Below are 26,420 nucleotides of genomic sequence, written 5' to 3'. Positions count from 1 at the left end.
TCGAAATCGTTACATAATTATAAAACAGTTCATAAATACAAAACTAGTAGACCTAACAACAGAACTGGGCTTCAGAGCCAATAAAGTTAATTGACCGCCAGTGGCTTTCATCAAAAGCAATTTAACTGTCGGGACCAAAACTTCAAAAAAAAATTTCTACGAAGGCACGCACGTGAGGAAACGCCATGTTCTATAGTTGTACTAATGCATAAAATAAACTATTAGATGAGTGCATTAAAATCGCCATACTCACCTGCTTAACACTCACAGCATTTGTTATGCGGAAGAGACCGATTCAGACAATACCTCTGAGAAGATAAGTCAAACCATTCCGTAAGTCTAATTCTAGTCATGTAATTTATCCGAACTGAAAAAAATTTTGGAACTCACATTTATACTACATGACAACGAGATCAACATTATCATTTTTTAGATTACGTCAAGTGTTTTTTATTTCAACACATCGTTATCAGACGAACCGATCTTCACACTTAAGGCATAAATATATCGAAGATCGAATTCTCAGTTGTCATTTAGTCGAAGATGTCAACTAAATGTCTAATAGCGAGTTTGGTCCTGCTACTTGTGCATACATCATCAGGTAAGCTATTTAGGTATATTCGAATATGTTGATAACTTGAATTTTTTAGAGTTTAAACAAACAGATCGTATACATAGTTAATTTACATTATTAATATATGTAAGCAGATTTCATAAGATGAGTCGTTGTACTGGTAGACTAGTGGATTTGCTTATTTACTATTCTAGAATTCATTAAACTCATTATGCCTGACGCTAACTATTATTATGTATGCTATTAGTGTTGTTAATATGACATTGAACGAAATCATTGTACAAAATATTATAAAATGTAAGATGTTCCAAACAGTTTTAATTTTTTAGAAATGGTAGGTATCAGTCCATTCTGTCCTTCTCAATTTCTGATAAAAGTATATGTAAGGGAAGGACTTTCCTTTTTCCTCACTTTTACCTAATTTACACAAAACGCGTCAAGAGGGAAGCTGTAATGTTTTTCATCAACTCGCCTGTCTCATACTAAACCGATTCGAAATCGTTACTTAGAAAACAGTTCATAAATACAAAAGTAGTCGACCTAACAACAGAACTGGGCTTCAGAGCCAATAAAGATAATTGACCGCCAGTGGCTTATTTATAAATTTCTAATAAAATAATTCGAAGTGGTCTGTATTCTGTCGCAACTGCCAGACGCGGATCGCGATTTCGAACTTTTTGGGTCTCATCAGCGCGTCGCAGACAGCTTCGACAGAACACAAACCAACTTTTTACCTGCTGTCTTAACAGTGCGTTTTAGAAAATACCACAAATGGCGCGGTAAACGCCATCTGTAGTACGATGCCACATTTTGGGATCACGTATGTTCGTTTATGGTAACGTGCCTTTCACGTTGAGGTTAGTTACGCCGGGATTCGTTTCAGCAAGTAGATATCCATATATTTAAATGGACCTTGTTGGAGCATATGTAATCCTTAAATGTAGCATCGTACTACAGATGGCGTTTACCACGCCATTTGTGGTATTTTCCATAAATTTCTATTTTTTTTTTTTAATACTATTACATCCAACTAAACCAATCCATTGCTAAGGTCAACGATGCAATAAACTATCCTTCCAACGCCTGTGTGTCACCGATGGCAATGATTTGGTACTCGAAAACGAAAGGCTATCAATGACCATTAATAAGACAAAAGGACAGATCATTGAACTTTATTATAATTCGATTATCGATACAACCATCAAATCAACGAACCTGGTGGGAGGCGGCTCTAACTATTACCTTGCCAATATTGATGTCGACGGCAAGAATGCGTCGGTTAGACCTTATATGGGAAATATAAATATTACCCAGAATGTGAGTGTCGAGAAAGAATTGTTAGATACAAAACCTTCTTAAATGTTAAATCATCGATAACACCTTCTATTAATAATATCAATTTCAGCCAAAACTTTGATTAGTACTAATTTTTTGAATTTGCAGTTTTAAAATTTTATAAATTAACCTCATGTTCAACATAAAGAATATAGAACTGAATTAGATCTTTTAAGCAGATAAGATCTCGCATTGTCATAACGAAATATCAGCGAAATGTATTATTAGAGAAAACATAACAGATAAAGGTTGTCCAATTGTCAATATAATATTACATAATTGAAGAACTCAGAAACAACTTTCCTATCCACAAGATGTTTATTCTGTGTTGCATATGAAGTTGGGGTAAATTGAATTGAAAAACTTGAGACGTTTGGGTCACCAAAACTTTGCTAACTAATTTAATATTTAATTTGGAATAAGAGAGAATAAGTAAATGGCAAGAACATTACTATTTTTTATTTTAATTATCGATATAAGAAAAATGTAACTAACCTTAACTGTGAGTAGCCTACTTACACTTGGTTGAAATAAAAATTATAAAATTTCAATTTAATACAGAAATTAATATACTTTTATAACTATTGTTTTAAATAAATTGTAAAATTAGACCTCGATAGCTCAAATATTTGAAGATAAAACAACAGCTAATGTTTTTTTAAACAACTAAACATTCTTTTTAATTAAGCTACGTAGACCCATTGTTAGGTATGGTTGAACAGTTATTAGACTACTGAATATAATAGATGAAATTATACCATTTAAATGGAACATTTGAAAGGAAAGCTCGTAATAGTGCCACTATGTAGGGGGTAAAAAGTTGCACAAAAAGTAGCGTTTCTAGTTAACGAGCCGTCAATGATTGAGAAGGATCGCTAGTTTGGCCCTTATCGCACTTCGTCATCGTAAGCGTCTAGTGACGAAACACACATACCTCTACTTGTGACCTTCGCAACAGCTGCCACACAGACAGGTTAAGTGCATGAGTGACGATTAGTAGTAGCTTACAGTCTGTAGTTATTGTTCGATTGGTAAAGTTACTACAACTACTACAAAATATAAAAATAAGTTACGCGTGAAAATATCAAACAAAAAGCAATGTATTCGCATGCAGAATATGCGTATATAGTGGTCACGTTTTCCGAAGAGGCAATTTTTGCATGCTATTACAATTGTCGCTGCAATACAATGCTTGCGAAACAGGAAATTTGATACAGCACCGAAGGAGTGAAGGCCAGCAAAGACGACGAGCCGGTACTGACGAAATCGTTTTGAGATTAATAGAAGAAGATCCCGGTTTGAGTACCCGGCAAACAGGGATTCCGCATGATACGGCATGGAGAATTTTAAGAAAGAATTCCCTGCATCCCTATTATTATCAAAAAGTGCAGGAATTGTCGGAAGCAGATTACCCGAGATGATGGTACTTATGTAGAGTATTTCATCAACGAATTCTTCCCAGACAGCTGTTTGTCCAGCGAATTAGTAGACGGATTAGTGCTGTTTCACCCGTACAGACATATTCAATTTGCAGCATATACTTGTACCTTATGTTCTTTCGGCCCGTTTGAATGCGCGGACCAACCCGGAATTTCTGAATGACACACTGTTTGAGGACTTGCTGCCTTTAATAATCTTTAGGGACATGAGGTTTATGCACGATGGTGCTCGACTAATTTTTTTTATCTTACGGTTCGCACCATCCTCCACTACCAGTATCCAGACTGCAGAATCGGTTATGAAGGGCTCTCACGTGGCCACCTCGCCCTCCCGATTTGAATCCATTGGATTATTGCATGTGGAGTTTTCTGAAGTCTTATGTTTACAGAAGGTAGATTGATGTAGAGAAAACTCTTCGCCTGCACATTGAAGAGGTGGGGACGTTGCTGCGTAATCGTCCGGATATCCTTTGTTACGATTAGATCCGTCGAATGCCGAACCGTATGTGTCTTCATGGAAACGGTGGAGTGTCTCAATATCAAGTCTCCTTATAATGTAACTTCCTGCAACGATTTACATGCTCTGGGACCCATTTGTGTTTGTGAGCCCTCGCTAGCGATTCATTCGTGTTTGTGAGCTTTTCCCTGTGACTCGTTTTTCTTCGCCTCCTCCCGTGACCCATTGCTTTTGTGAGCTTTTCCCTGTGTCTCTTTGTTTTTATGCGCCTTCTCCTGTGACATTTTTGTAATTGTGAAACTTCCCTTGACGTCATTTGCCACCGTGTTGACGTCGTCAACTATTGCACTCACCTGATGACTCCACGCAGGGTGAAACGTCAATTACAATACGGACTATTCGAGCTATTCCTCTGATCGTGTTCGACACACCATATCCACCAGGATGCACCTCCCTTGGCGAATTGTAATGTAACCGTCACTGTATATAATAACCGGAAGTACATTCCTGCATTCCTCCCTTGATCGTATTCACGTATGGAATTCCACCACAGCACATAGGGTCGCAAAGCTTTGGTGACTACAGCGCCTCAATTTTCGATCCGAACTTCATATATACCACAGAGTAAACATGTAGTGATTAGAATAATCGTTTTTAATTATTCAAAACTCAATAGAGTTGGACTATCATTAAATAAAATATTTAACATCCAACAAAAAACACCTTTATTCAAACTTAATTAATTTAATTTTATTTTAATTTTACATTATAATAGCTCTTGTCGTGCACAGCTATAGTTATAATACAGTAGAATAAAATGAGTGAACACTGATAGTTCGTAAATAGCGTTACCATCATGAAATTATTAATAATTATTTCGGATTTAATTTTTATTTAGATTGATATAGGATTGACTATATTATTCAAAATTGACCATCTAAACGAATATTAATTATTAAGTTCCTTTCAATTCTTATACACTTCCTGTTTGGTTCTAATTTGAAGGAAGATAATAATCAAAATTTTCTAAATTAACCAGGCCGAACTTATCGACATTGCATTCATAAGCAACGACACAAGCATTTGGCCAGTCTACTTCGAGTTTCACTTGGTCCTCGAAAAGAATTCGTCCGTATTTTACTACTACTCCATTCACAAGTATTTGAGAGATGGTTACACTGCCGGTCAGCTACGATGGGCAATAAGGGCCAACATGGACATTTTCAAGTACTATAGTGTAGATGGAAAGAGGGCGGGGACTATGCCCTTACAGCGAGATATAAAATCAGCCCAGACACAGACTGTACAAGACTGGACATATATGTTCAAAGATGGAACAGTTTACTCAAAATATCAGCAAATATCGTCTAATGAAGACATAAACACTGTGTTCGGTATTTATGGTAATCGCTTCGGACTGTCTCTACTACAGACACACAAAGAATGGGTCAGTGGAGGACCATTCAAGCAGGTTAGCTGTCATTTAGTCGATGTTCATAATAATATTTTCTCATTTTCTTCCCCTAATTGGTGTATGTAAAATAAGAATCAATGCCAAAGTATTATACCCTCCCTTGCCTATACTTCCTTTTTATGTTCATAATGAATACTGATTTATTTAAGCTGACTCATAGGGAGGTCAACAACTAATTTAGAAAGTTGATTTTTTAAATTCACATTAAAATGAAATCATATGTTCATAAATCAAATAAAAGCTTTGGGAGAAGGTTTAAAGTTTTCTGATATATTCAAAACTTACATTGTATCCTGCTCAAAGAATTTTAAAATGGATGCCACTGAGAAATTTCAAATTCATTCCAAGTCAATAAGCATGACTCTAATTAAGCTCAGTTCTTGAGAGTAGATAGGAACGATAATTTATGCTTTCCTTATGTAGGTTTATTAAAGGAGTGAATTTAAATTCTCTAAAAGTATTAACACAACACACGACGAATAAGATAACCGCGGCGTTGTTTTCCAATTTTTTTAAATATTGATAATTTGGATATAGTTCTGATGGATAAAATAATCATTAACACCTAATGTTCGACTAATCGCATTTCGAAGCAACCTTCAAAAATTCTTTGTTGTAGGACCTGACAACACACACCGGACATTTGTTGCTTTTCCATGAACACTCGGGACACTACGGCACTCCAGAACTGGTACCCACAAAGGGATGGACCAAAGTGTACGGTCCAATCGGCTTATATTTCAATGAAGGACTTAGTCTTTCGGAAATGTATTCCGACGCTCAGAGACAACTCAGAGAAGAGGAGAAGAAGTGGCCGTACCAGTTTGTCACCGCACCAGAGTACAACGCACAAGGGAGGGGCAGTGTGTCGGGAGTACTTACTGTGGATGGGTCGCCGAATAAAGAGTGGACATACCTTATTCTAACCGAACCTCATGTTGATGATCCACAGTTTGAGTCGGCCACTTACATGTATTCCGCAGTAGCAGGAAAAAATGGTAATTGTATCGAAATTCTGTTTACATAAACTAATTCAGTAAGATTTAAATACAATGTGACAAATTCGCTAATTTTTAGACTACTTATTCTGAACCTCATTTGTTTTAATTTTTTTTACTTAAATAATACACATTAGAAATAATTTCCCATATTAGACCTAATTATTAATCAAAAGATCTTAAAATACTCAAAATTTTAATCATATTTAGGTGAATTCAAAATACCAGCTGTGAGACCAGGCACATACAAACTGCAAGTGATAGCCAAGGGTGTGGTTGGAAGGTACATTCAAGACAACATTCACGTCTATCAAAAAGAGAACAGTGATCTTGGCACAATTGATTGGAAGCAGGAGACCCATGGCGAATTACTTTGGCAGATCGGTGTGCCTGATAGAAGTTCTGCAGAATTTAAATCGCCACCTGGTTTTCCATCGCCTATCCCTAATTTAGAAGGTACTTTATTATTTTTGAATGATTTTCTTGTCTGAGATTCTCAGATTGTAAATTAATACAAGAGAATGCTACTTGTAACGACTGGTCTACACATGCTATTCTCAAAGTAGGTTGATCCTTTGATAAGTATGGTCACGATGCAAGAGCTCTTATTTATTAATACTGTATGAAACATTTTGACATTTAATAGTGAAAATTAATTTTCTTATCTATTACTTTACTACATCCAAAGCTCACTTGGCGAGATAATAATTAGGTAAATTAGTAACTTGTCATTTGTGGCAAACGTTGTGAGACAAAGTATGCCCAATTGGAGAATGCATAACCAGACTCTAAAGGACTGAGTAATGATGAAATTTTCTTGTAATTCAAAGACCTCTAGTACACAAAAACACATGTAATTTGTTCCAGTTGTCTCATTTATTAGCAAATTTATTTTGAAGTTTGAATAGTGGCTACCTGTAATACAAGTGCTGGGAACTCCTAATTGAAAATTTCTATTTAAAACGCACTCCCAAAACGAAAAACCTACTTTACTGTGCAAGCTTATTCAGTTTTAATGTTACCAAATGTGGTAATTTTGTTTAGAGTACCGTAAGTTTGGCACATGGCTCAGCTATCCCAAGACATTTCCTAACGATCCGGATTTCACAGTAGGTCTTAGTGACCCAGCCGAAGACTGGTGCTATTTTATGCCCACGATCAAGACACCTGGCTTTCCTGCTCAACTTAAACTGGTTAATGTCACCCAAAATGCGCAACCTACCATCTGGAAAGTCAGATTCAATTATAGCGGGTCAACTAAAGGCAACGCCACATTAATACTGGGATTTACTGCTAGGGTCAAAGCCGGTATTCGTGCGCTCATCAACGGTGAGGAAATACTTGAGGTAGTCGATTTTGACGGACCGCAAGGCGATTCTGCATTGTTTCGTCAGGCAGCGCATGGTATATTCCACCAGCAGAGTGTGACGTTCGGCCTATCGCTATTGAAGGACAAGAATATTCTAGAGTTAACACCTGCTGGTGTGGTGAATCAGAATCATTTTGACAGAATGATGATGTGGGACTTCTTGAGAATGGAAGTTAGTAATTAATTGTGTTTTCATATACTATAGAAAAGGTTTGTTTTGTTAATTATCAATGAATAAAGATTTAAAAAATTTTGTTTTGGTAAAGACTGGCCCTTATATGTATAGGATTTTTTTTTCAAATTTTGAAGTTACTATCGCCTGAAACGGTTCTGAAAAAATTATAAGCTTAATATTTCAGTTCAATTTATGCAAATCAAATTCGAAAACTACCTAATTTTGCTTGCTGCTTAGGGTATAAAAGATTAGTACGTCAGAAAGTTTTAAAAAAATGAAATGAAGTTTTGAAAGTAGTTATTATACTTTCAATATAAGGTTAAAGGAACAAATAAAAACAATGAAATTTTTGCACGTACATAAATATCGGGTTGTTCGGAAAGTCATTTCGTTTTTTCCCGACAGAGGATTTAATTGTATTCTTTTGCACCCAACTTCACATTTAAGCCGTATAATTTTTATATGCTTTGAGAGCTCATATAGCAAGGCTTGTGTGTGAAAAATTCCAATTAATTCTACGCAGTAGTTTTTGGTTGGTGCCCTTTTAAATATGGAGAGCGATAAGCAGCATTTTCGACATATCTCACTGTTTTACTACAGAAAGGGTAAAAATGCTGTTCAAGCCAGAAAGAAATTGACTGATGTGTATGGAGAAGGTGTGTTGACAGTACGCCAGTGCCAGAACTAGTTTGCTAAATTTCGATCCGGCAATTTTGATGTCGAAGATGCACCAAGTTTGAGAAGGCCGGTTGAAGCTGATAAAGACGCGATAAGCGCACTAGTTCATGTGAACCGGCAATAACAACACGCGAGATCGGATTGAGGTTAAATTTATCAAATTCAACAGTTTATGACCACTTGAAAGGCCTGGGATTATTCTCGAAGCTCGATGTATAGGTTCCCCATGTTCTCACAGAGAGAAATCTGTGTCGCCGCATTGACGTCTGCGATTCGCTTCTCAAACGTCACGAAAATGATCCGTTTTTGAAGCGCATCATCACTGGGGACGAAAAATGGGTTGTATACAACAACGTCAAACGCAAGAGGTCATGGAGCAAAAAAGATGAACCGGCTCAAACCATTTCCAAAGCCGATATTCACCAAAAAAAGGTGATGCTGTCTGTTTGGTGGGATTTTAAAGGAATCGTTTTTTTTGAGCTTTTACCGGATAACACAACGATTAATTCGGAAGTCTACTGTCATCAGCTGGACAAACTGAATGATGCACTTCAACAGAAAAGGTCAGAACTAATCAACAGGAAAGGTGTAGTGTTTCACCAAGACAACGCGAGACCTCACACAAGTTTGGTCACTCGCCAAAAGCTTTTACAGCTTGAATGGGATACAATGCTACACCCACCATATTCTCCAGACCTGGCACCATCGGATTATTATTTGTTCCGGTCACTCCAAAATTTTTTAGACGGTAAAACCTTCACCTCAAATGAGGAGGTCAAAAACCTCCTCGATCAGTTTTTTGCCAGCAAAGACCAAAAATTTTATGAGCGTGGAATTATGCTACTACCAGAAAGATGGCAAAAGGTGTTGGACCAGAACGGTCAATATATAATTTAATAAAGTATTTGTTTATTATACGAAAACTGTCTTTCATTTCCACAAAAAAAGACGAAATGACTTTCCGAACAACCCTATACATAACTTTATTATTCATTTACGCGATCTACAGATTCGAAGACGTACTTGCACTCTATGTTATTAGGGTTGCATTACCAGTGTGGATTGTTTTGAGCTGGGATACTTTCTTCGGTAATCGATGTTTTTGCTCATCAGTCGAGCTTAACTGATTTTCTATACAATTCTTTTCGCGCGTTGATAGCCTTCATATGATTTAACTCAGAAGGAGCGAGAAATGATGATGATATAAAAACGAGTAAAAATATGTTTTTGTTTTATAAGAAGTAAATTCGTCCAATTCTTCCATTTGTTCAAGCTCCGAAAGTTTGTATGTATTTTTTTTTTTGGTAAACCGTATACCTCTTCATTAGTTTCATCATTAAAATCTTGTATACATCTATTCTTTGACACATCATTTCCTTTACTTTAAAGGAAACATCATCAACAAAAAAAGAAAAGGCAACCACCTCGGGACTTAAGTACCACAAGTGCTTATTGAGAATATTAATCGAGTGTCCTGGTTTGATCAGTAATATATGTGGTTGATCAAGAAAATCCCTTCCAATTATTAAATCATGTGATAAGGAATCATCCGGAACTATAATTGCTGTGACAATTGCCGATGCTTCCATGATTCAAATAAAAAGTTTCGTAACGGAATTACAAGTGACCGTGGTTCCTTTGTTTCCCATAAAATCTTTTATAGTAACTATATTACATAGTTGTGTTTTAAAATTAAACATGTTTAATTCATTAGGATTTATAATAACAATATTAACACATGAGTCAGATTTCGTATTCCCGAATGGGAATCGTTCCTTCGTATGACCTAATTTATTACAACGCTTACATTCCAATTTCAGCTTTCTACAATCTCTCGCAAAATGTCCGAGAGCACCACAATTATAACAATTACAGGGTTGTTATATAAATGAAGATGTTTGTGTGAAACCTTTCTTTCGTTTTGTCGTTCGTGACTGCCATTGATTAACTTTATCATGACGAAAACTCGTATTTAATTTCCACTGGCTATAACTAGTACTAGGAATATCGTTTGTAATTGTTCCTGGCATACCACCCAACGTGTTTAAATAAGCATAGAGGCTATGTGCCTCGCAGATATTACAGTACATGCAATATTTTCATTACTGATATTTCCAATTACAGCATCTATTAAATCATCATCTGGAATTTCTAAGTTTAAAGCTCGTAATTTTGAAAGCTTTTGAAAGCAATAATCGCCTAAATTTTGTCCGGATGGTGTTTCATAATTGGTGGCATCTTTTAGTAGTTTAGAAAATGGAACAGACTTACGAAATTGTCCCATCATGTTACTCTTTATATTATTTCAAGTAGCATCGAACTTCATTTGTTCGTCAAACCATTGCCGTGCATTTCCTTGAAGTCTGCTGGCCACCAAATGTATAATCATGTCATTGTTCCAGTTGTATCTTTCCGTTAATTGATCCACCCTATCGACTCATCCTTCCACCACGTTATGGTCTCTCGCTGGGTCGAAAACAGGAATCATCAGTTCATCCCCGGGACGTAGAGCAGAAGTTGATTTATTTTTTTAATAAGTATAACTCTCATTTAAGCAATTGTAATTGTCTTTTCACACCCCGACTATCATTAGACGACGACCAACTATCATCACAACTACTTGACGATTACTCTGACGGTACCAGATTTCTTACAGTAGGGTTAATTTTAATACATTAGAGTAAATTAATTTTTGCATCATTTTTTTCTTTCTTTTTAACAATACGGTACCTCAAATTAATTAGTACAGCATGTAACGGGCCAGGCAGTTCTCCAAGGTCCTGCTATCGCGGTAGTGTGGTGCGCGGTTAAGGAGTTATAGCATTATAGGTGAAAGTGCGCGTTGGAAGAGGATCATCGATCGACGCCACGAGACCTCCCGCCAACAGTAGTAGACATCTTAGTGTCCAAGGGTGTGGACGCATTCTAAGACTACCATTTGTGAAGTGTTTTCATTTCACCTTCGGACAGGGGCACGAAGACTATTTATAATATTACATACACCTATTTTTGATTTCGTGATTCTTTTTTTATTTTGGGTTCGATTTCTCTTTCTTTAATTTTATTTTTATTTGAATGTTGAATGTACTTTTGTTTTTTAACATGTTTGTGTTTATTAGTAAAAAAGTAAAAGCTGGTTTTTCCTTTCTGTTATTAAAGAATTCACGAACTAAACCGGTTAGGCTCGTTACACCCTCCCTGAGAATCGTATCCAGCTTTGCGCGCAATTGCATTATCCCTAAACTAGGAAAGATGACAGTAGCAGCAACGATGATACGTACCTAAACACATTATATATTCGTTCAAATATTCTGTGACCTACGTATAGTTGGGTACATATCGTCGTTGTTGCTATCACCTCTCGCATTTTAGTGATAAATCAGAATTGCTAAAAGCTAGAGATCCCGGTTCGATTCCAGGCGAGGACGTGACAGCAGCAAAAATTCTTTCTTATTAATTGTAGGTTATATGTAGATAGTGATAAAAAAAATTGTTTGAAAAATTTAGTTCACTTTCATGTATTAGAATAGAACAAAACTGAAAGAGAAACTATTCGTGAAAAATAAACGCAAGAAAAGTGAAATCTGAAAACTATAAGAAGAGCATCATTATTAAGGATAGACAATAGAAAATATAGATTACGTATGTCAGTAGGGGTTGTAAAATAGAGATTTGTTAATAAGAACGAACGCAGTAAAAGAAAGCTAAAATTTAAGGGGTATGTAGAATTAGATACAGAAAAGGTTTAATAAGTCAAAATAGACATCAAGGTAGAAAATGGAAATATGTACAATCAGAAATGTCTGATAAGAAAGGTATATAAAAGGGGATATATATAACAAGAAAAACGTGTGCGGTCGGGGACTCCCGTCAAGAACGAAGTTCCTTCAATTCCGAAGGTACGAATGTTATTTGAAATAAAATCTGTAGTTACACTTAATTTTTATTTTTTATCGTTTTGCGAGCTGACCTACGTTATGGTTTGGAACTACAATAGCTTCTTATCGTATGCAATTGTTTGTCTTTCTTATACCTTAGCGTTTGCGATCTATCATTGTCAACGTGTGTCAATGTTATCATTATTTGTTAGTATTACATAACGTAAACGCAATAATGACATTATAACTCATTGACTGGCATGATTTCTTATAGTAAGACAAGAAACAGAAAAACAAATTGCATATTTTTGTGTAGCTTCTCTTACGAAATGTATGTCTGGCTGGTTCTAAGTGTGAATTGGCAATGTAAAGAGAAATTGCGATAACAACTAACCATCTACATCAACGGAGAGTGTAAACAATGATAGTTGTGTTGTGTAATGTAAATTTCAACAGCTTACCACTACGCCACTACACACACTCATTACGATAAAACATAATCAAATAACTACTTTGTTCATCGCTGATAATACCCAGTACTTCTTAAAGACCACTTCGATAAGGTATTATGAACACGAAACTGAAAAAATTTTACGTTAACATTAAAGGTGATAAGTAAATTAAATTTTCAAGCCATCTTTGAGGTATTGTCAAAGTGCGTTCCTTTTTTTTGTGGGTTGTTCCTCAATAACCCTACTTTCCTATTAAAAAAAAAGTCGCGCTAAAAAGTTCGGAATTTGGTGTACTTCATTTCAGCGATCATACACAATTTTGCAAATCACATTAGCGTTCTGCACTGGCGTTTCGTACCGATTATTCCATAATTACTATAGGCTGTTTGTAAATTAAACTTTGTCAATCACACTTAATCTAATCTGACAAATGACAATCAATGTATGAGTAAAAATATACAAAAGGAAAACAACGTGAGTGCTGCTAATCAGCGAAAGCTGCGTTACAATTTCGTATTTCTCTGTTTGATGCTACTAGGGCTGAATTGACAATTGACTGTAGTTTCAAATATGTTCTTTATGAACATTCGGGCCACTAAACATTCACTTAATTTTCTTATTTTATAGTGCCATATTACTTCCTGCAAATTTGCTGCTCATCTCAGAAACATCCTGTATTGAATGTATATCTAGGTTGGCGCCTTCGAACTTAAAATATACAACGGTGTGACCTACCTGCGACCCGTACAAAGCAAAGACTGGCTACGTCTCTGTTACTTGACAATTTTAGAGTTATTGTTATCGAAGACAAAATGTGAAAGTCCACATACTTGTAAAACAAAAAAGTTGTTAAATTTTTATTCATTGATAATTATTCAGTAGGTAACAACATTCCTTTTAGCATACGAAAGCACATTTAATTACTGACTTCCAGTCTTAAAAAGTCCCACATCACCATTTTGTCAAAATGATTTTGACTTACTGCGCCGGGAGGTGTGAACTCTAGAATATTCTTGGCTTTAAGCAGTGATTGACTGAACGTCATACTTTGCTGGCGGTAAATACCATGGGATGCCTGACGAAACAGCGCAGAATCGCCTTGGGGTCCATCAAAATTGTTCACCTTAAGAATCTCGTTACCGTTGATCAGCGCACGAATGCCGGCTTTGACATTAGCAGCTAATCCCAGAGTCAATGTGGCGGTGCCTGTAGTTGATCCACTATAGTCGAATCTGACCTTCCAGTTGGTAGGTTGCACATTTTGGGTGACATTGACGAGTTTGAGCTGGGCAGGAGAGCCAGGTGTCTTGATCATGGGCATGAAATAGCACCAATGTTTAGCCGGGTCACTGCTGCCTACTGTGAAGTCTGGATCATTAGGAAATGCCTTGGAATAGCTGAGCCATGTGCCAAACTTGCGATACTCTAACAAATAATCATATTACATTTTGATATTTTAAAATTGAATTAATTTACACTATAATGTAGGTTATTCGTTTCGGGAGCGCGTTTTAAATACAATATAACATAGATTAAACACTAACTCTGCTAGCTTGGTGTATGTTTCCATAACAAATTAAATTTACAACCCCTTATACTGTTCCTTATTTACAACTACTACTCTTCAATGTGGAATGTTAGGACAATGAGGCAAGTAGGGAAATTAGAAAATTTAAAAGCAAAGATGGATAGATTAGAATTAGATATAGTAGGTATTAGTGAAGTCCGTTGGCCCGAAGCTGGAGACTTCTGGAGTGGAGACTAGAATAATACATACAGGAAGGTGGAAGGTAATCCCAAGTAGGGCAGAGTGTAGAAGGTTATTTACAAAAAGGCGATGGGATAGTTATGATTAAATTAAACTCGAAGCCGGTAAAGACGGTATTAGTGCAGGTCTACATGCCTACATGATTTTACAGTGATGAAGACGTAGAAGCAATTTATGCAGATATACGAGGGTGGATTGATAAGTTTCCGGCCTGACCAAGAAAAACAAGGTTTTTAAAAATTTTTTTTTTTTATTTCTCAACATAATCTCCTCCAAGGCTGATACATTTCTCATAGCGGTGTTCCAGTCTATTAATGCCATCTCTATAGACTGATTCGTCAAGCTCCTCAAAATAACCATTTACAGCTTCGATTACTTCTTCATTGTCCGCAAATCTCTTACCGCCAAGCCATTTTTTGAGATTAGGGAACAGAAAATAGTCACTCGGGGCTAGGTCTGGAGAGTAAGGAGGGTGCGGCATCAATTCAAACTTTAGATCGTTGATTTTAGCCGTCGCAACGATTGACGTGTGCGCTGGTGCGTTATCGTGATGAAACAAGATTTTTTTCTTCGCCAGATGAGGTCGTTTAATTTTCACCTCGTGGCTCAAACGTTGCAATAAGTCTGCGTAGTATTGACCAGTGATAGTATTACCCTTTGCAAGGTAATCAATGTATATAATACCTCTTGCATCCCAAAAAACAGTAGCCATAACCTTGTTCGCCGAAAAAATTGTTTTTGCCTTCTTTGGAGTTGGTTCCCCTGGTCCAATCCACTGTTTAGACTGTTCTTTGGTTTCAGGAGTGTAGTGGTGGACCCACGTTTCGTCAACGGTTACGAATCGACGCAAAAATTCGCTTGGATTACGCTTATACAATGACAAATTTGCGGTAGAAATGTTTTTTCGAATCAATTTTTGGTCGACTGTTAGCAAACGCGGCACCCATCTTGCACAGAGCTTTTCCATATGCAAATGTTGGTGCAAAATATGTTGCACACGTTCATATGACATCTTACAGGTCTCAGCTATCTCACGCACTTTCAATCTGCGGTCTCCCAGCACTATTTGATGAATTTTTTCGATCATATCTGGAGTTGTGACCTCAACGGGGCGTCCTGAGCGAGGCCCATCAGAGGTGCTCACACGACCCTTTTTAAACTCGGAAACCCACTGCTTAACGGTTGAATATGACGGGGAGGATGTCCCCAGTGTTGAGTCCATCTCTTTTTTAATTTCCTTCGGCGTTAACCCCTTCAAATAAAAGTATTTGATGACAGCACGATTTTCCTGCTTTTCCATTTTTACGAAAACCACAGAGGCGTCTTGTTCAGCGTGCTGTCAAACCTACACTAGCAAGGAGATCGGGCTGAAACTATAGCTACAAGCTATCCAAGGATGGTACTATAGAATGTCACCTCAAGGTAGGCCTAGTGGCGTCATCTCTTGGTTAGGCCGGAAACTTATCAATCCACCCTCGTAGAAGACGTGTTAAGTTTAGTGGAAGGGCAGGAAAACCTAATAGCTATAGGAGACTTCAACGCAGTAATAGGTGAAGGTAAAGTGGGTGCAATAGCAGGTTCTTTTGGATTAGGCAATAGAAATGATGAGGAGATAGGCTGATAGAATTTTGCGATAAACATAACTTAACCATTGCGAATACTTATCAGATATCAGTTAGATTACATACTTGTTGGGCAAAGATTAAAAAATCAAGTAAAGGACTGTAAGAGTTATCCAGGAGCAGATATAGATAGCGATCGTAACATACTAATAGTAATGAAGACCAAACTTAAATTGAAAATTCTGAAAAAGAGGGAAGGTAAGAGACGTCTTGACTTAGAAAAGCTAAAATGTAATGAAACGCGTAGTAGGCTAGGTAAAAGGACAGACGAAATATTAAAGGCGGCGGGAGAAACGAATGACAAGGACATAGACAACAACTTCAGATATACTAGGTCTTAAACAAAACCAAAGTAGGTAACCCTGGTAGGAACCATACCTAAAAAGAGAGGCGCGGATAGGTGCGAGACATTTAGAACAATTACCTTAACTTCCCATGCGTCAAAAATTTTAATTAGAATTGTACAGAGGAGGATGGAAGAAAGGACGAAAGAACTATTAGGGGAAGATCAATTTGATAAAAAAAAAGATCAAAAAGAGGAACGTGGGAGGCCATTCTAGCTTTACGGGTAACAATAGAGAAAACGATAGAAAAAAGAAAGAGGGCGTACATAGGATTTGTAGATTTAGAAAAAGCTTTTGACAATGTTAAATAGTACAAATGTTAAATACACTTAAAAACGTAGGGATGAGTTACAAAGATAGAACAGTGATACTTTGTATTAAAAGGAACAGGCAGTTATAGAAATGGGGTTGCAACGTAGAGAAGTAAATATTAAGAAGGGAGTCAGACAGGGATGTACACTGTCACCACTACTTCTTAATCTATACATAGAAAACGCGATCAACATCATTAAAGACAGTACAACTGTAGAGATAGATATACAGGGGAAAAATATTGGTATGCTTACATTTACAGATGATATAGCAGTATTAGCATCTAGCAAGGAGGAATTAGAGATAGCTTTAAATATACTGGAAGCGGTACTGACAAAACAGTACTGTATGAAAATAAACATAAGTAAGATAAAAATACTGGTATGCAAGGGAAGGGAAAGTATAGAAAGGGCGAATATAAAGATAGAAGACGAAGAATTACAAGAAGTGGGCTTAGGCCCGATTTTAGGTATCTAGGAAGTCAGATAAGTCAGGACGGAAGGAGTGGTAGGGATATAAAGCAGAGGATAGCGCAGGGTCGAGTCAACTTCAATAAAGAGAAATCACTTCTATGCTCACGAACGGTTAATTTAGAAATTCGAAAAAGGTTGTTAAAGGTGTATGTTTGGAGCGCCGCGTTGTACGGGTGCGAAACATGGACAGTGGGTGCGGCGGAAAAGAAAAGGTTAGAAGCGTTAGAAATATGGTGTTACATGCGAATGATGAGGATACCGTGGATAGAGAAGGCTAGAAATGAAGAGGTATTGAGTCAATAAGAAATAGGCGAGATAGGTTAGTAAGACAGCTTCTCAGGCGTGAAGGTCTGTTCAGAGATATATAAGAGGCAGAATCGAATTTAATAAATAAAACGTTTGCCACTTAATGACTTAGGTTACTAAACATCCTAATTATGATCTGTCCAAATGAGCTTTGCATGCAGTAATGTAATAAATAAGAGCTCTTGCATGATGGTCATACTTATCAAGGCATCAAACTAATGCGAGAATGGGATTGTCACACTTTTTATTCCATGTGACAACCCTACTTGTATATATTCTCTTGCGTTACTTAGTGAATCAGACTAGAAAATAACTACAGTAAAAAATAAGGAAGTACCTGCTAAATTAGGGATGGGTGATGGAAAACCAGCTGGCAATCTAAACTCAGCCGAATTTCTATCAGGCACACCGATCTGCCAGAGCAATTTACCATGGCTCTCCTGCTTCCAATTGATCGTGCCAAGATTATTATTCTGTTTCTGTTGCACACGAATATTGTTTTGAATGTATTCTCCAACCACACCCTTAGCTATTACATGCAGCTTGTACGTACCTGGCCTTACAGCTGGTATCTTGAAATCACCTAATGGTTATTAAAATATTCAGTACTTTTAAGATCACTTAAAAATAATTGGTTAATAATGTGCATTAATTAAGTTAAAAAATTAAAAATAAATGAAGTTTAGATTAAATGGTTCAAAAGTTAGTGAATTTATCTTATCTTAATCTTAATCAATTAATTTAAATAAATAGAATTTCAAAATAATTACCATTTTTCCCTGCCACTGCAGAATACATGTAGGTGGCCGACTCTAACTGAGGGTTATTGACATTAGGTTCGGTCAGAGTAAGCCATACCCAGTCGTCATTCGGCGAGCCATCCACTGTAAGTACTCCCGACACACTGCCCCTCCCTTGTGCATTGTACTCTGGTGCGGTGACAAACTGGTACGGCCACTTCTTCTCCTCATCACTGAGTTGTCTCTGAGCATCGGAATACATTTCTGAAGGACTTTGGCCATCATTAAGGTAGAAACCTATAGGACCGTACACTTTAGTCCATCCGCTGGTGGGTACCAGTTCTGGGGTGCCGTAGTGTCCCGAATGTTCGTGGAAAAGCAACATTTGTCCGGTGTGTGTTGTCAAGTCCTAAAACAGCGGATCTATAAATGCTGCTTTGAGAAACGGTTAGTCGAAAGTGATTTAATCCATGAGAACTTTATCTAAATTATTAATATTTAAAAAAAATGAAAAAAGAATAAATGTCCGCTCTGTGGGCATCTTATTTGTTGTCTGTTAGTATTTTTACAAAATCTAAATTTCCTGCTATAAAGCTATAGTATGTAGGTAAAAATAAATTACGAAATAAACTAAAAAGGAACACATGGAAAAATCAGCCCGTACTGAGTCTAACACTATTCAAACTAAACCTCTATTTAGTCACAGTGTTTATAAAGACATACCCGACCCGCTCTAACAGAGGGCGTTGTGGAAATCAATAATAAACAGGAGGCTACAGCCAATTTGTTTGAATCAAAAAATGTTCGTTATGGCGGTATCACGCCGGTTATTAAATTGGTGAAATCATTTCGAAGAAGTAATGGACTGTAGATTTTTTTTTCTCTTAAAACCAAACTTTAACACAAAAATATCATTTAAATACAAGAACTAAAAAACACGAAACATTTTGAAAAGAGTGGCAACAGACATTGAGCCTTAAAAAAGATAATTTGTTAAACAAAGAAAAGTTTGAAAACTAATCGCAAAATACAGCTAATGAGGACCTAAAAAGAAAGTGTTTGATACGTTCAGGATCATGTTTGGAAGTGGGTTCCCAGGTCTATCCAATCTAATAGACTCCATGTCAAACCAAGTGGTTGTCCCTAACTCAATTGTTCTTCCCCTACTTTGTACTTCTGCCATGACCTCTACCAAGATTCTTTCAAGGGCCTGATTAAGACTTGATATGGTTCTAGTGCTCGTTTGTGTTACTTGCCTTCTTGAAAGAGTTTAAATGATGTCCTCTGTAGAGGTTACTCTTCTCTTACCACTAAAACAAGATATTGAGGAGAATTGTGGATAGCTGGCTGAGAGAAGTCCCGATTGGTTGGCTGAGGATAGTTTTGAATAATATTTCAGGACTGGTGGTCGAAAGCTGACTCGCCTCTGTACTGTAGTTGGCTTCTGGAATCTTGTTCCCATTTGGTCTCGCGTGTACCAGGTAGTGATGTTTGTGATCTGCGCAAGTATTCCTAAGTCCTCCTTGTAAGTCCCGAAGATGCAGTGGAAATAAATTTGTGCTGCTTCTTCAGGAGTGTAATTTCCTTGGAATGAGTAAGCCACTGCTTGTGCCCTCTTACATGTATAAAATCCTCCTGCCCCTGAGACATTGAAGAAAGCCAGAAATTTATCTTTTAATGGGGCTGGAGTTAGAGTGTAGATGTGAGCAAGCAGTGACAACGGAAATGCCATCCTGGTTGCTTGTCTTGTGGTTGTGAGCAAAGCTATGTCACCAAGTAATGAAACAGCAGTGGATAGCTCAGCTGACTGTTTGTTTGTTCTGGTCAACTCAATAAAATCGTCTATGCAGTAGATATGATTGTAAGCACGTTTCACTACATTTTCCCATTTCCGCCTATATTGACCTTCTGTTCTTATCATAATTATGACGGCTGTTAAGGGTCCTAAAGATTGAGCCAATGAGGCCCTTTTCTCTGGATGAAATGTGCTACCCTCTAATAGGATGTGATGGTGTCCACCAATTCCATATCTAGAGACTGCAATTTGTTTTTGTCTCTCCCCCACTTTTCCAACAGGCATGGATGTATGACCAATTCTTAATTCTTTTAACCTTAAACCGAAAGCAAGGAAGAAATCAAAATATGGACCTATTGTCCCATACCAATTATCAGCATAGTCAGGGGGGAAGTCGGCATATGCTAGCCCTAACTCTGTGGCTCTTGCTACCCATATAGCATTAAGCTCGGCCCTCTTGAATGGGAGTTGTTGGCCCATCGACGTAATTTTAAAATCAGATTGTTCTGATTTTACTCTTGTGTTCGAATTGACAGTTTTAAACTGCTGCCGATTGATTGTGTGTAGCGTAAAGAGGATGCTAGTTATTTGGGTAGCAAGGGTAAGGTCGTGTCTCTCAGGTGCATCTATAGGTAGGTTTGAAAACATATGACCAAAAACTCCGTAATACCCTCTGATGAGTAATTTTAACACACTGACTTTTCTATCTATGTTAAGATCAAATCTTGGTCTTTTGGGATCTGGAAGTTCGTTCCCCGTATCTGGATCAACTAGTATATTTGTTGTTACAGGTTGTTCCGGAGTTGGCGCTTGTTCTGGAATTGGATCTTGGTCCATTGCAGCTCCAGCTGGGTTTGACATTTTGAATTTGGTTTTTTTGACACAATGAACAAGACGAAGAAAGATCAGCTAATGCTGCTAACTGTTAGCGATGAATTGCACGTTGGCGATTTGCAACACAAAAAAAAAGGATTCGCTTTTTAGTTGTTGCCACTTATAATAAAAATAAATCGGACACTGGTAACTTAGAACACGTTTATTGATAAAATCCTTCGGAGAAGTTTCGTCAACAACTATATTATATTTTATAGCAACTCTATAAAGCAGCTGTAGTTAAAAGTGGTGTGCACCGTGGAAAGGTCAGTTGCTATCTCTCTGATTTCTAATTTCTAGGGGGTTTGACCGATCGGTTACAAAAATACTTAGGTACATCTGGAAACCCCCAAGATAATGAGATTCATGTTTCCAAGGATACGAATACATATTACCTGCTTTCAACTGTTGGCTATAATAATAATAATAATAATACTATGAATGATAATTTTAGAAAAGAATTTAAACAAAATAAAAAGAATCTATATATCTATATTAAAGTTCTTAACACCCACCTTTTGACAGCCACAATTCTTACTACAATCCGTCTTGCATTTATAAAANGGGCGGTCTTAGGAGATCGGCTAGAACTGTACAGTACTAGACGAAAATGTTTAGCAATTTCTTAAAACAAAAATGTATATAAATTAACAATAGAAAACAAAGCAAAAGTTTTATAGGTGTGTAGAACGTTAAGTTAATTCACTTGTTATTATTTTTGGCTAAATATGCTTTTAAATAAAGCATATTCTTAAATTTTAACGAAGCAAACTTGTATATAATTTCATTTTAATGCGCATTTGAAAAAGAAATACCAAAGGCAAAAATTCAAGTAGGTACCTTAATTATTTTTAAACCTCAATGTGTATCAGCTTATTAAATTAATAAGTATTTATTATGAATTTCGACTAAATGGTGACTAACCTGCTTGAATGGTCCACCACTGAGCCACTCTTTGTGTGTCTGTAGTAGAGACAGTCCGATGCGATCGCCATATATACCGAACACAGTGTTTATATTTTCATTTGACGATATTTGCTGGTATTTTGAATAAACTGATCCATCTTTGAACTTGTATGTCCAATCTTGTAAAACCTCAGCCGAGTCTATGTCTGACTGCGTGGGCATAGTCCCCGCTCTCCTTCCATCCACATTATAGTACTTGAATATGTTCGCGGGGGCCCTTATCGCCCATCTTAGCTGCTCTGCGGTGTAACCGTCTTTCAAATACTTGTGAATGGAGTAATAGTAAAATATGGATGAATTCTTTTGGAGAACTAAGTGAAACTCGAAGTTAATTGGCCAAGTGCTTGTGTCCTGGTTTGTGAATGCAAGGTCGATAAATTCAGCCTAGTTAATTAAAAAGAATTTAAACGTTATCTCTCTTTAAATTACATGTAATTGCAATCAAACCGAAAGTATATAAGAATTGAAAGAGTCCTAATTAATTATCATTAATTTAGATAATCAACTTTGAAGATAACGAGTTGATCATACTTATAAAGAATAATTTAATAGATTCGAAATAAAATATTTTAGAACTAATTGGTAATGCCAAATATTTATTAATTGTTTTCGTCGCATTATGAAGGTTCACGTTAAGGTTAGTCAACTAATGACACTTTTTTGTCAGTATTCACTAACATCACACTACTATTATATGACTTTGATAAAGATCTTACAATGAAAGACCTATTGAAAAAGGTGCACAGCAATGACTGCTGTTGCAGAATTAAATTAGTCAAGTTTGACGACGTGGTGCCATTTGTTAGATGCAAAATATTTTGTTTAATAATTGTTTATTATTTAACTGTGTTAGGTTTTATCTAATAATAATTTTTGCTAATAGGTTCATTATTGCAACGTCAAATATTATCTAGTTGGAAAGCCTAATGCAGTTATATTGTTCTCTTATTATTCTGTATGTTCAATGTGAGATTAGCGGCAAAGAAATCCAAATATTCTGAGCACATATTTGCCAGAATTAAATAGGTATAATTTCACCCAAAAGCAATCCATAGAATTTGAAAACTGCAAACGTTAATCTTTCAAATTTAGAAAATTAGTATTAATCAGATTTTAGTCGAAAATTGAGGGATTGTTAAAAAGAAGGTATTGTCGACTATTTATCTTCCAAAAAGGCTATCGCGACACTCACACTCTGTGTTATTTTCATATTTCCCACATTAGGTCCAACCGCAGAACTCTTGCCGTTTACATTAATATTGGCAAGGTAATAGCCAGAACCGCCTCTCAGCAAGTTTGTTGATTTGATACTACTATCAACACGCGAGTTGAAATAAAGTGCAGTGATCTGTCCCTTTGCTTTGTTGATAGTCATTGACAGCCTTTCGTTTTCGAGCACCACATTGCTGCCATCGGTGACACACAAGCGTTGGAACGATAGTGCCCTACATTGTTGACCTAAGCAATGTATTTTGGTTTAGTTGAATATGAAAGTATTAAAAAAATAAGAAAAATTAAAAATTTATGAAACAATGTAAAATATAAATGTTTTACTTTAAATATATTGTCATACGCTGCTAATCGCAAAGTACTAATTTGTTTAATTGTGACCTTAAATGCAGTAATTCTTATTAATTTTTTACAACCTAAGGGTACAACTTGGCTAGTAAAAAAACTATGTACATAATTTGTTTGTTTAAATTCTGACTGTCAAAAATTAATGTAATCACAATAATTGCATATACCTAAATAGCTTACCTGATGATGTACGGAAAAGCAGCAGGACCAAACTCACTATTAGACATTTAGTTGACATTTTCGACAAAATAACAATTGAGAATGCGATTTTCGATGTATTTATGCCTTAAGTGTGAAGATCGTTTCGTCTGATAGCGGTTTCTTGAAATAAAGCATACTTGACATAATCTGAAAAATGATAATGTTGATATGCACGTGCATTCTAAAATTTTTTTGGATTTGGTTAATTTACTTACGGAAACGTTCTCAGAGGTTTTGTCTGCATTCGATCTTTTCCGTATGCAAAGTGCTGCGAGTGTTAAACAGGAGTGTGTGGTAATTTCCAATGCACAAATCTAATAATAGTATAAATAGTACATAGTATAACTATGTGCATAAAGTTGTCATGCTATAGAAAAATTCTACAAAGTTATAGGTTCAATGAACACACTGAATCCACATTACCGTAATCACGTTTTATTTATTTTGTAAATACTTTTTTTATACCCGTGTAAGATGAGTAAAGTTATTTATTGTGAATCGAAGCTGAAGATAGAAGACGAAAGATTAGAAGAAGTGGCCGATTTTAGGTATCTAGGAAGTCAAATAAGTCAGGATGGAAGGAGAAGTAGGGATATAAAGCAGATCGAGTCGCCTTCAATAAAAAGAAGTCACTTCAATGCTCGCAAACGATTAATTTACAAATTCGAAAAGGATTGTTAAAGATGTACGTTTGGAGCGCGGCGCTGTAAGGATGCAAAACATGGACGGAAAAGAAAAGGTTAGAAGCATTTGAAATGTGGTGTTACCGGCCAATGATGAGGATACCGTCGATAGAGAAGGTAAGAAATGAAGAGGTTTTAAAAAGAATAAAAGAACAGAGGACTCTATGGAAGTTATTAAAAAATAGGCGAGATAGGTTAGCAGGACATGAAGGTCCAGTTATATTAGAGGCAGGAACGGTAGTTAGGAGAGGTAGATTAGACTACTGTTCGCAAATAGTTAAGGATGTAGGATGTTCTAGTTTTAGGGAAATGGGAAGATTAGCTCAGGATAGAAAACAGTTGAGGTACGTGTCCAACCAGTCTTAGGGCTAACGACCTTATGATGACGGTAATGAGTCGAAGCAAATATGTAGCTTTTTTAAGTTCGTGAAAGCAATTGCTCGTCAGTTATCTTTGGCTCTGAACCTCTAATCAATTGTCTTATTAAACTGACTAATCTTTATGAATTATCTTCTAATCAGTAATTTCGTATGAGACACGCGATTTATTAGAAAACTATTGTAGCTTCCCATTCAGCATGAACAACGTAAAACTGAATTGATGCTGTGTAAAATATTGTTCAATTTAGTTTTAACGCGTAGTTATTTTTTCTCTAATCTGAGGTTCTGACTGTATCAAATTTGTAAATATTATTTATTTATACTTGTACACTAGTTGGGATAAGGTAGGTGAACTACAAGCACTCAAATTAGTTTAATCAAATTTTATAACTTGAAAGGCTTTAGCAGTTGATTAGAACAGGTTTCCAATAAATTAGGTATATTTATCACAAAATTTAGCAAACTGACCTGAAGGTTTAGCCGATAAAAGTTTAGAACAAAGCTCTCTCATTTTGCACAGTGATTAATTCGAGTGAACGTGTAGTTACCGCATATATAACGGCGTGTTACAATACATAACTCCTAATAATACTATACGCAATTAATAAAATGGTTATAGGATTTTCCCTGTATTATTCATAAGATTTAAGTGCTAATTAAGTGATTGGTGGAGAAGCTTGTTGCAATAAACACTATGTCTGATCTGGTGTCACTGTAGAGTACGTATCATCATAGTGTCACAATGTAGGAGATTTAAAAAGTACCCTAGTTAACGAGCCGTCAGTGATTGAAAACAGTTGCCGCGTTATCTGACTTTTGACGAAACAGACATACCTATTCGTGACCTTCGCAAGCATCTTATCCGTAAACAAGTCAATTGTACGTAATGATTAGTAATAATCTGTAATCCTTAGCGTTTGATTAACAAAGTATTACCACAAAATACAAAAATTAGTTGAATGTAGAAATATCAAGCAAAAATCGATGTATTCGAATGCAGAATATGCGGACATGGTGGTCACATATGGATTGTGCAACGGGAATGCACTGGCGATATTACGCAAATATGTGTCATCGTCCTCATAGTCAGAGCTGTTGGGGCTTTCGATAATGTTTATGTATATCACTGAGTGGTGCGATATGACTAATGCTACTTCTTTCTAATGTATCTTCCTTTTCCTTAATTGCATAGCTCCTAATGACACCATAGGTATTTAATGAGATGGTTATGGGATTTTTCCGAAGTTGTTCGAATTTAAGAATTAATTGCTAATTAAGAAAAGGAAGACACGTTTGATTTCTGCTGCACTACGGTTATTTGTCAAGCACTTAATAAGCACTTAATCTTAAAACTCGAATAAAATCGAGAAAATCCCATAACTGTCTTATTTATTATCTACGATTTCATCACGTGCTATGTAATGTTAAACAGTTTCAACACAATCCTGCACTGTTGATGTTCGTCAAGCACTTATTAACACTTTTGTCCTATTGTTGAGCACCTAATTAACATCTAATTTTTTCTGATATATTTCTGATTTATAATATAT

General features: G+C 36.3%; 2 protein-coding genes across 2 annotated transcripts; one reads left to right on the top strand and one right to left on the bottom strand.

Moving 5' to 3' along the window:
• The first annotated feature begins 507 nt into the window (after positions 1 to 507).
• Positions 508 to 7,899, top strand: LOC108734573 (rhamnogalacturonate lyase-like). Its single transcript, XM_018466193.1, has 6 exons — positions 508 to 601; positions 1,626 to 1,891; positions 4,845 to 5,276; positions 5,899 to 6,277; positions 6,488 to 6,733; positions 7,322 to 7,899. Exons 1-6 carry the CDS (start codon positions 544 to 546, stop codon positions 7,828 to 7,830), a joined length of 1,890 nt encoding a protein of 629 aa, XP_018321695.1. The 5' UTR covers positions 508 to 543; the 3' UTR covers positions 7,831 to 7,899.
• Positions 7,900 to 13,672: 5,773 nt separating this feature from the next.
• LOC108734566 (rhamnogalacturonate lyase-like) lies at positions 13,673 to 23,898 on the bottom strand. The gene is made up of 6 exons (XM_025980782.1): positions 23,787 to 23,898; positions 23,221 to 23,486; positions 21,987 to 22,412; positions 18,425 to 18,803; positions 17,992 to 18,237; positions 13,673 to 14,254 (listed from the first exon to the last, which is right to left on the bottom strand). Exons 1-6 carry the CDS (start codon positions 23,842 to 23,844, stop codon positions 13,746 to 13,748), a joined length of 1,884 nt encoding a protein of 627 aa, XP_025836567.1. The 5' UTR covers positions 23,845 to 23,898; the 3' UTR covers positions 13,673 to 13,745.
• Positions 23,899 to 26,420: the final 2,522 nt, after the last annotated feature.

This window comes from Agrilus planipennis, unplaced genomic scaffold (genome assembly GCF_000699045.2).
Source record: "Agrilus planipennis isolate EAB-ADULT unplaced genomic scaffold, Apla_2.0 scaffold62, whole genome shotgun sequence".
NCBI lineage: Eukaryota > Metazoa > Arthropoda > Insecta > Coleoptera > Buprestidae > Agrilus > Agrilus planipennis.
Note: the sequence above shows the minus strand (reverse complement) of the source record. Positions and strands in the feature narration are given on the sequence as shown.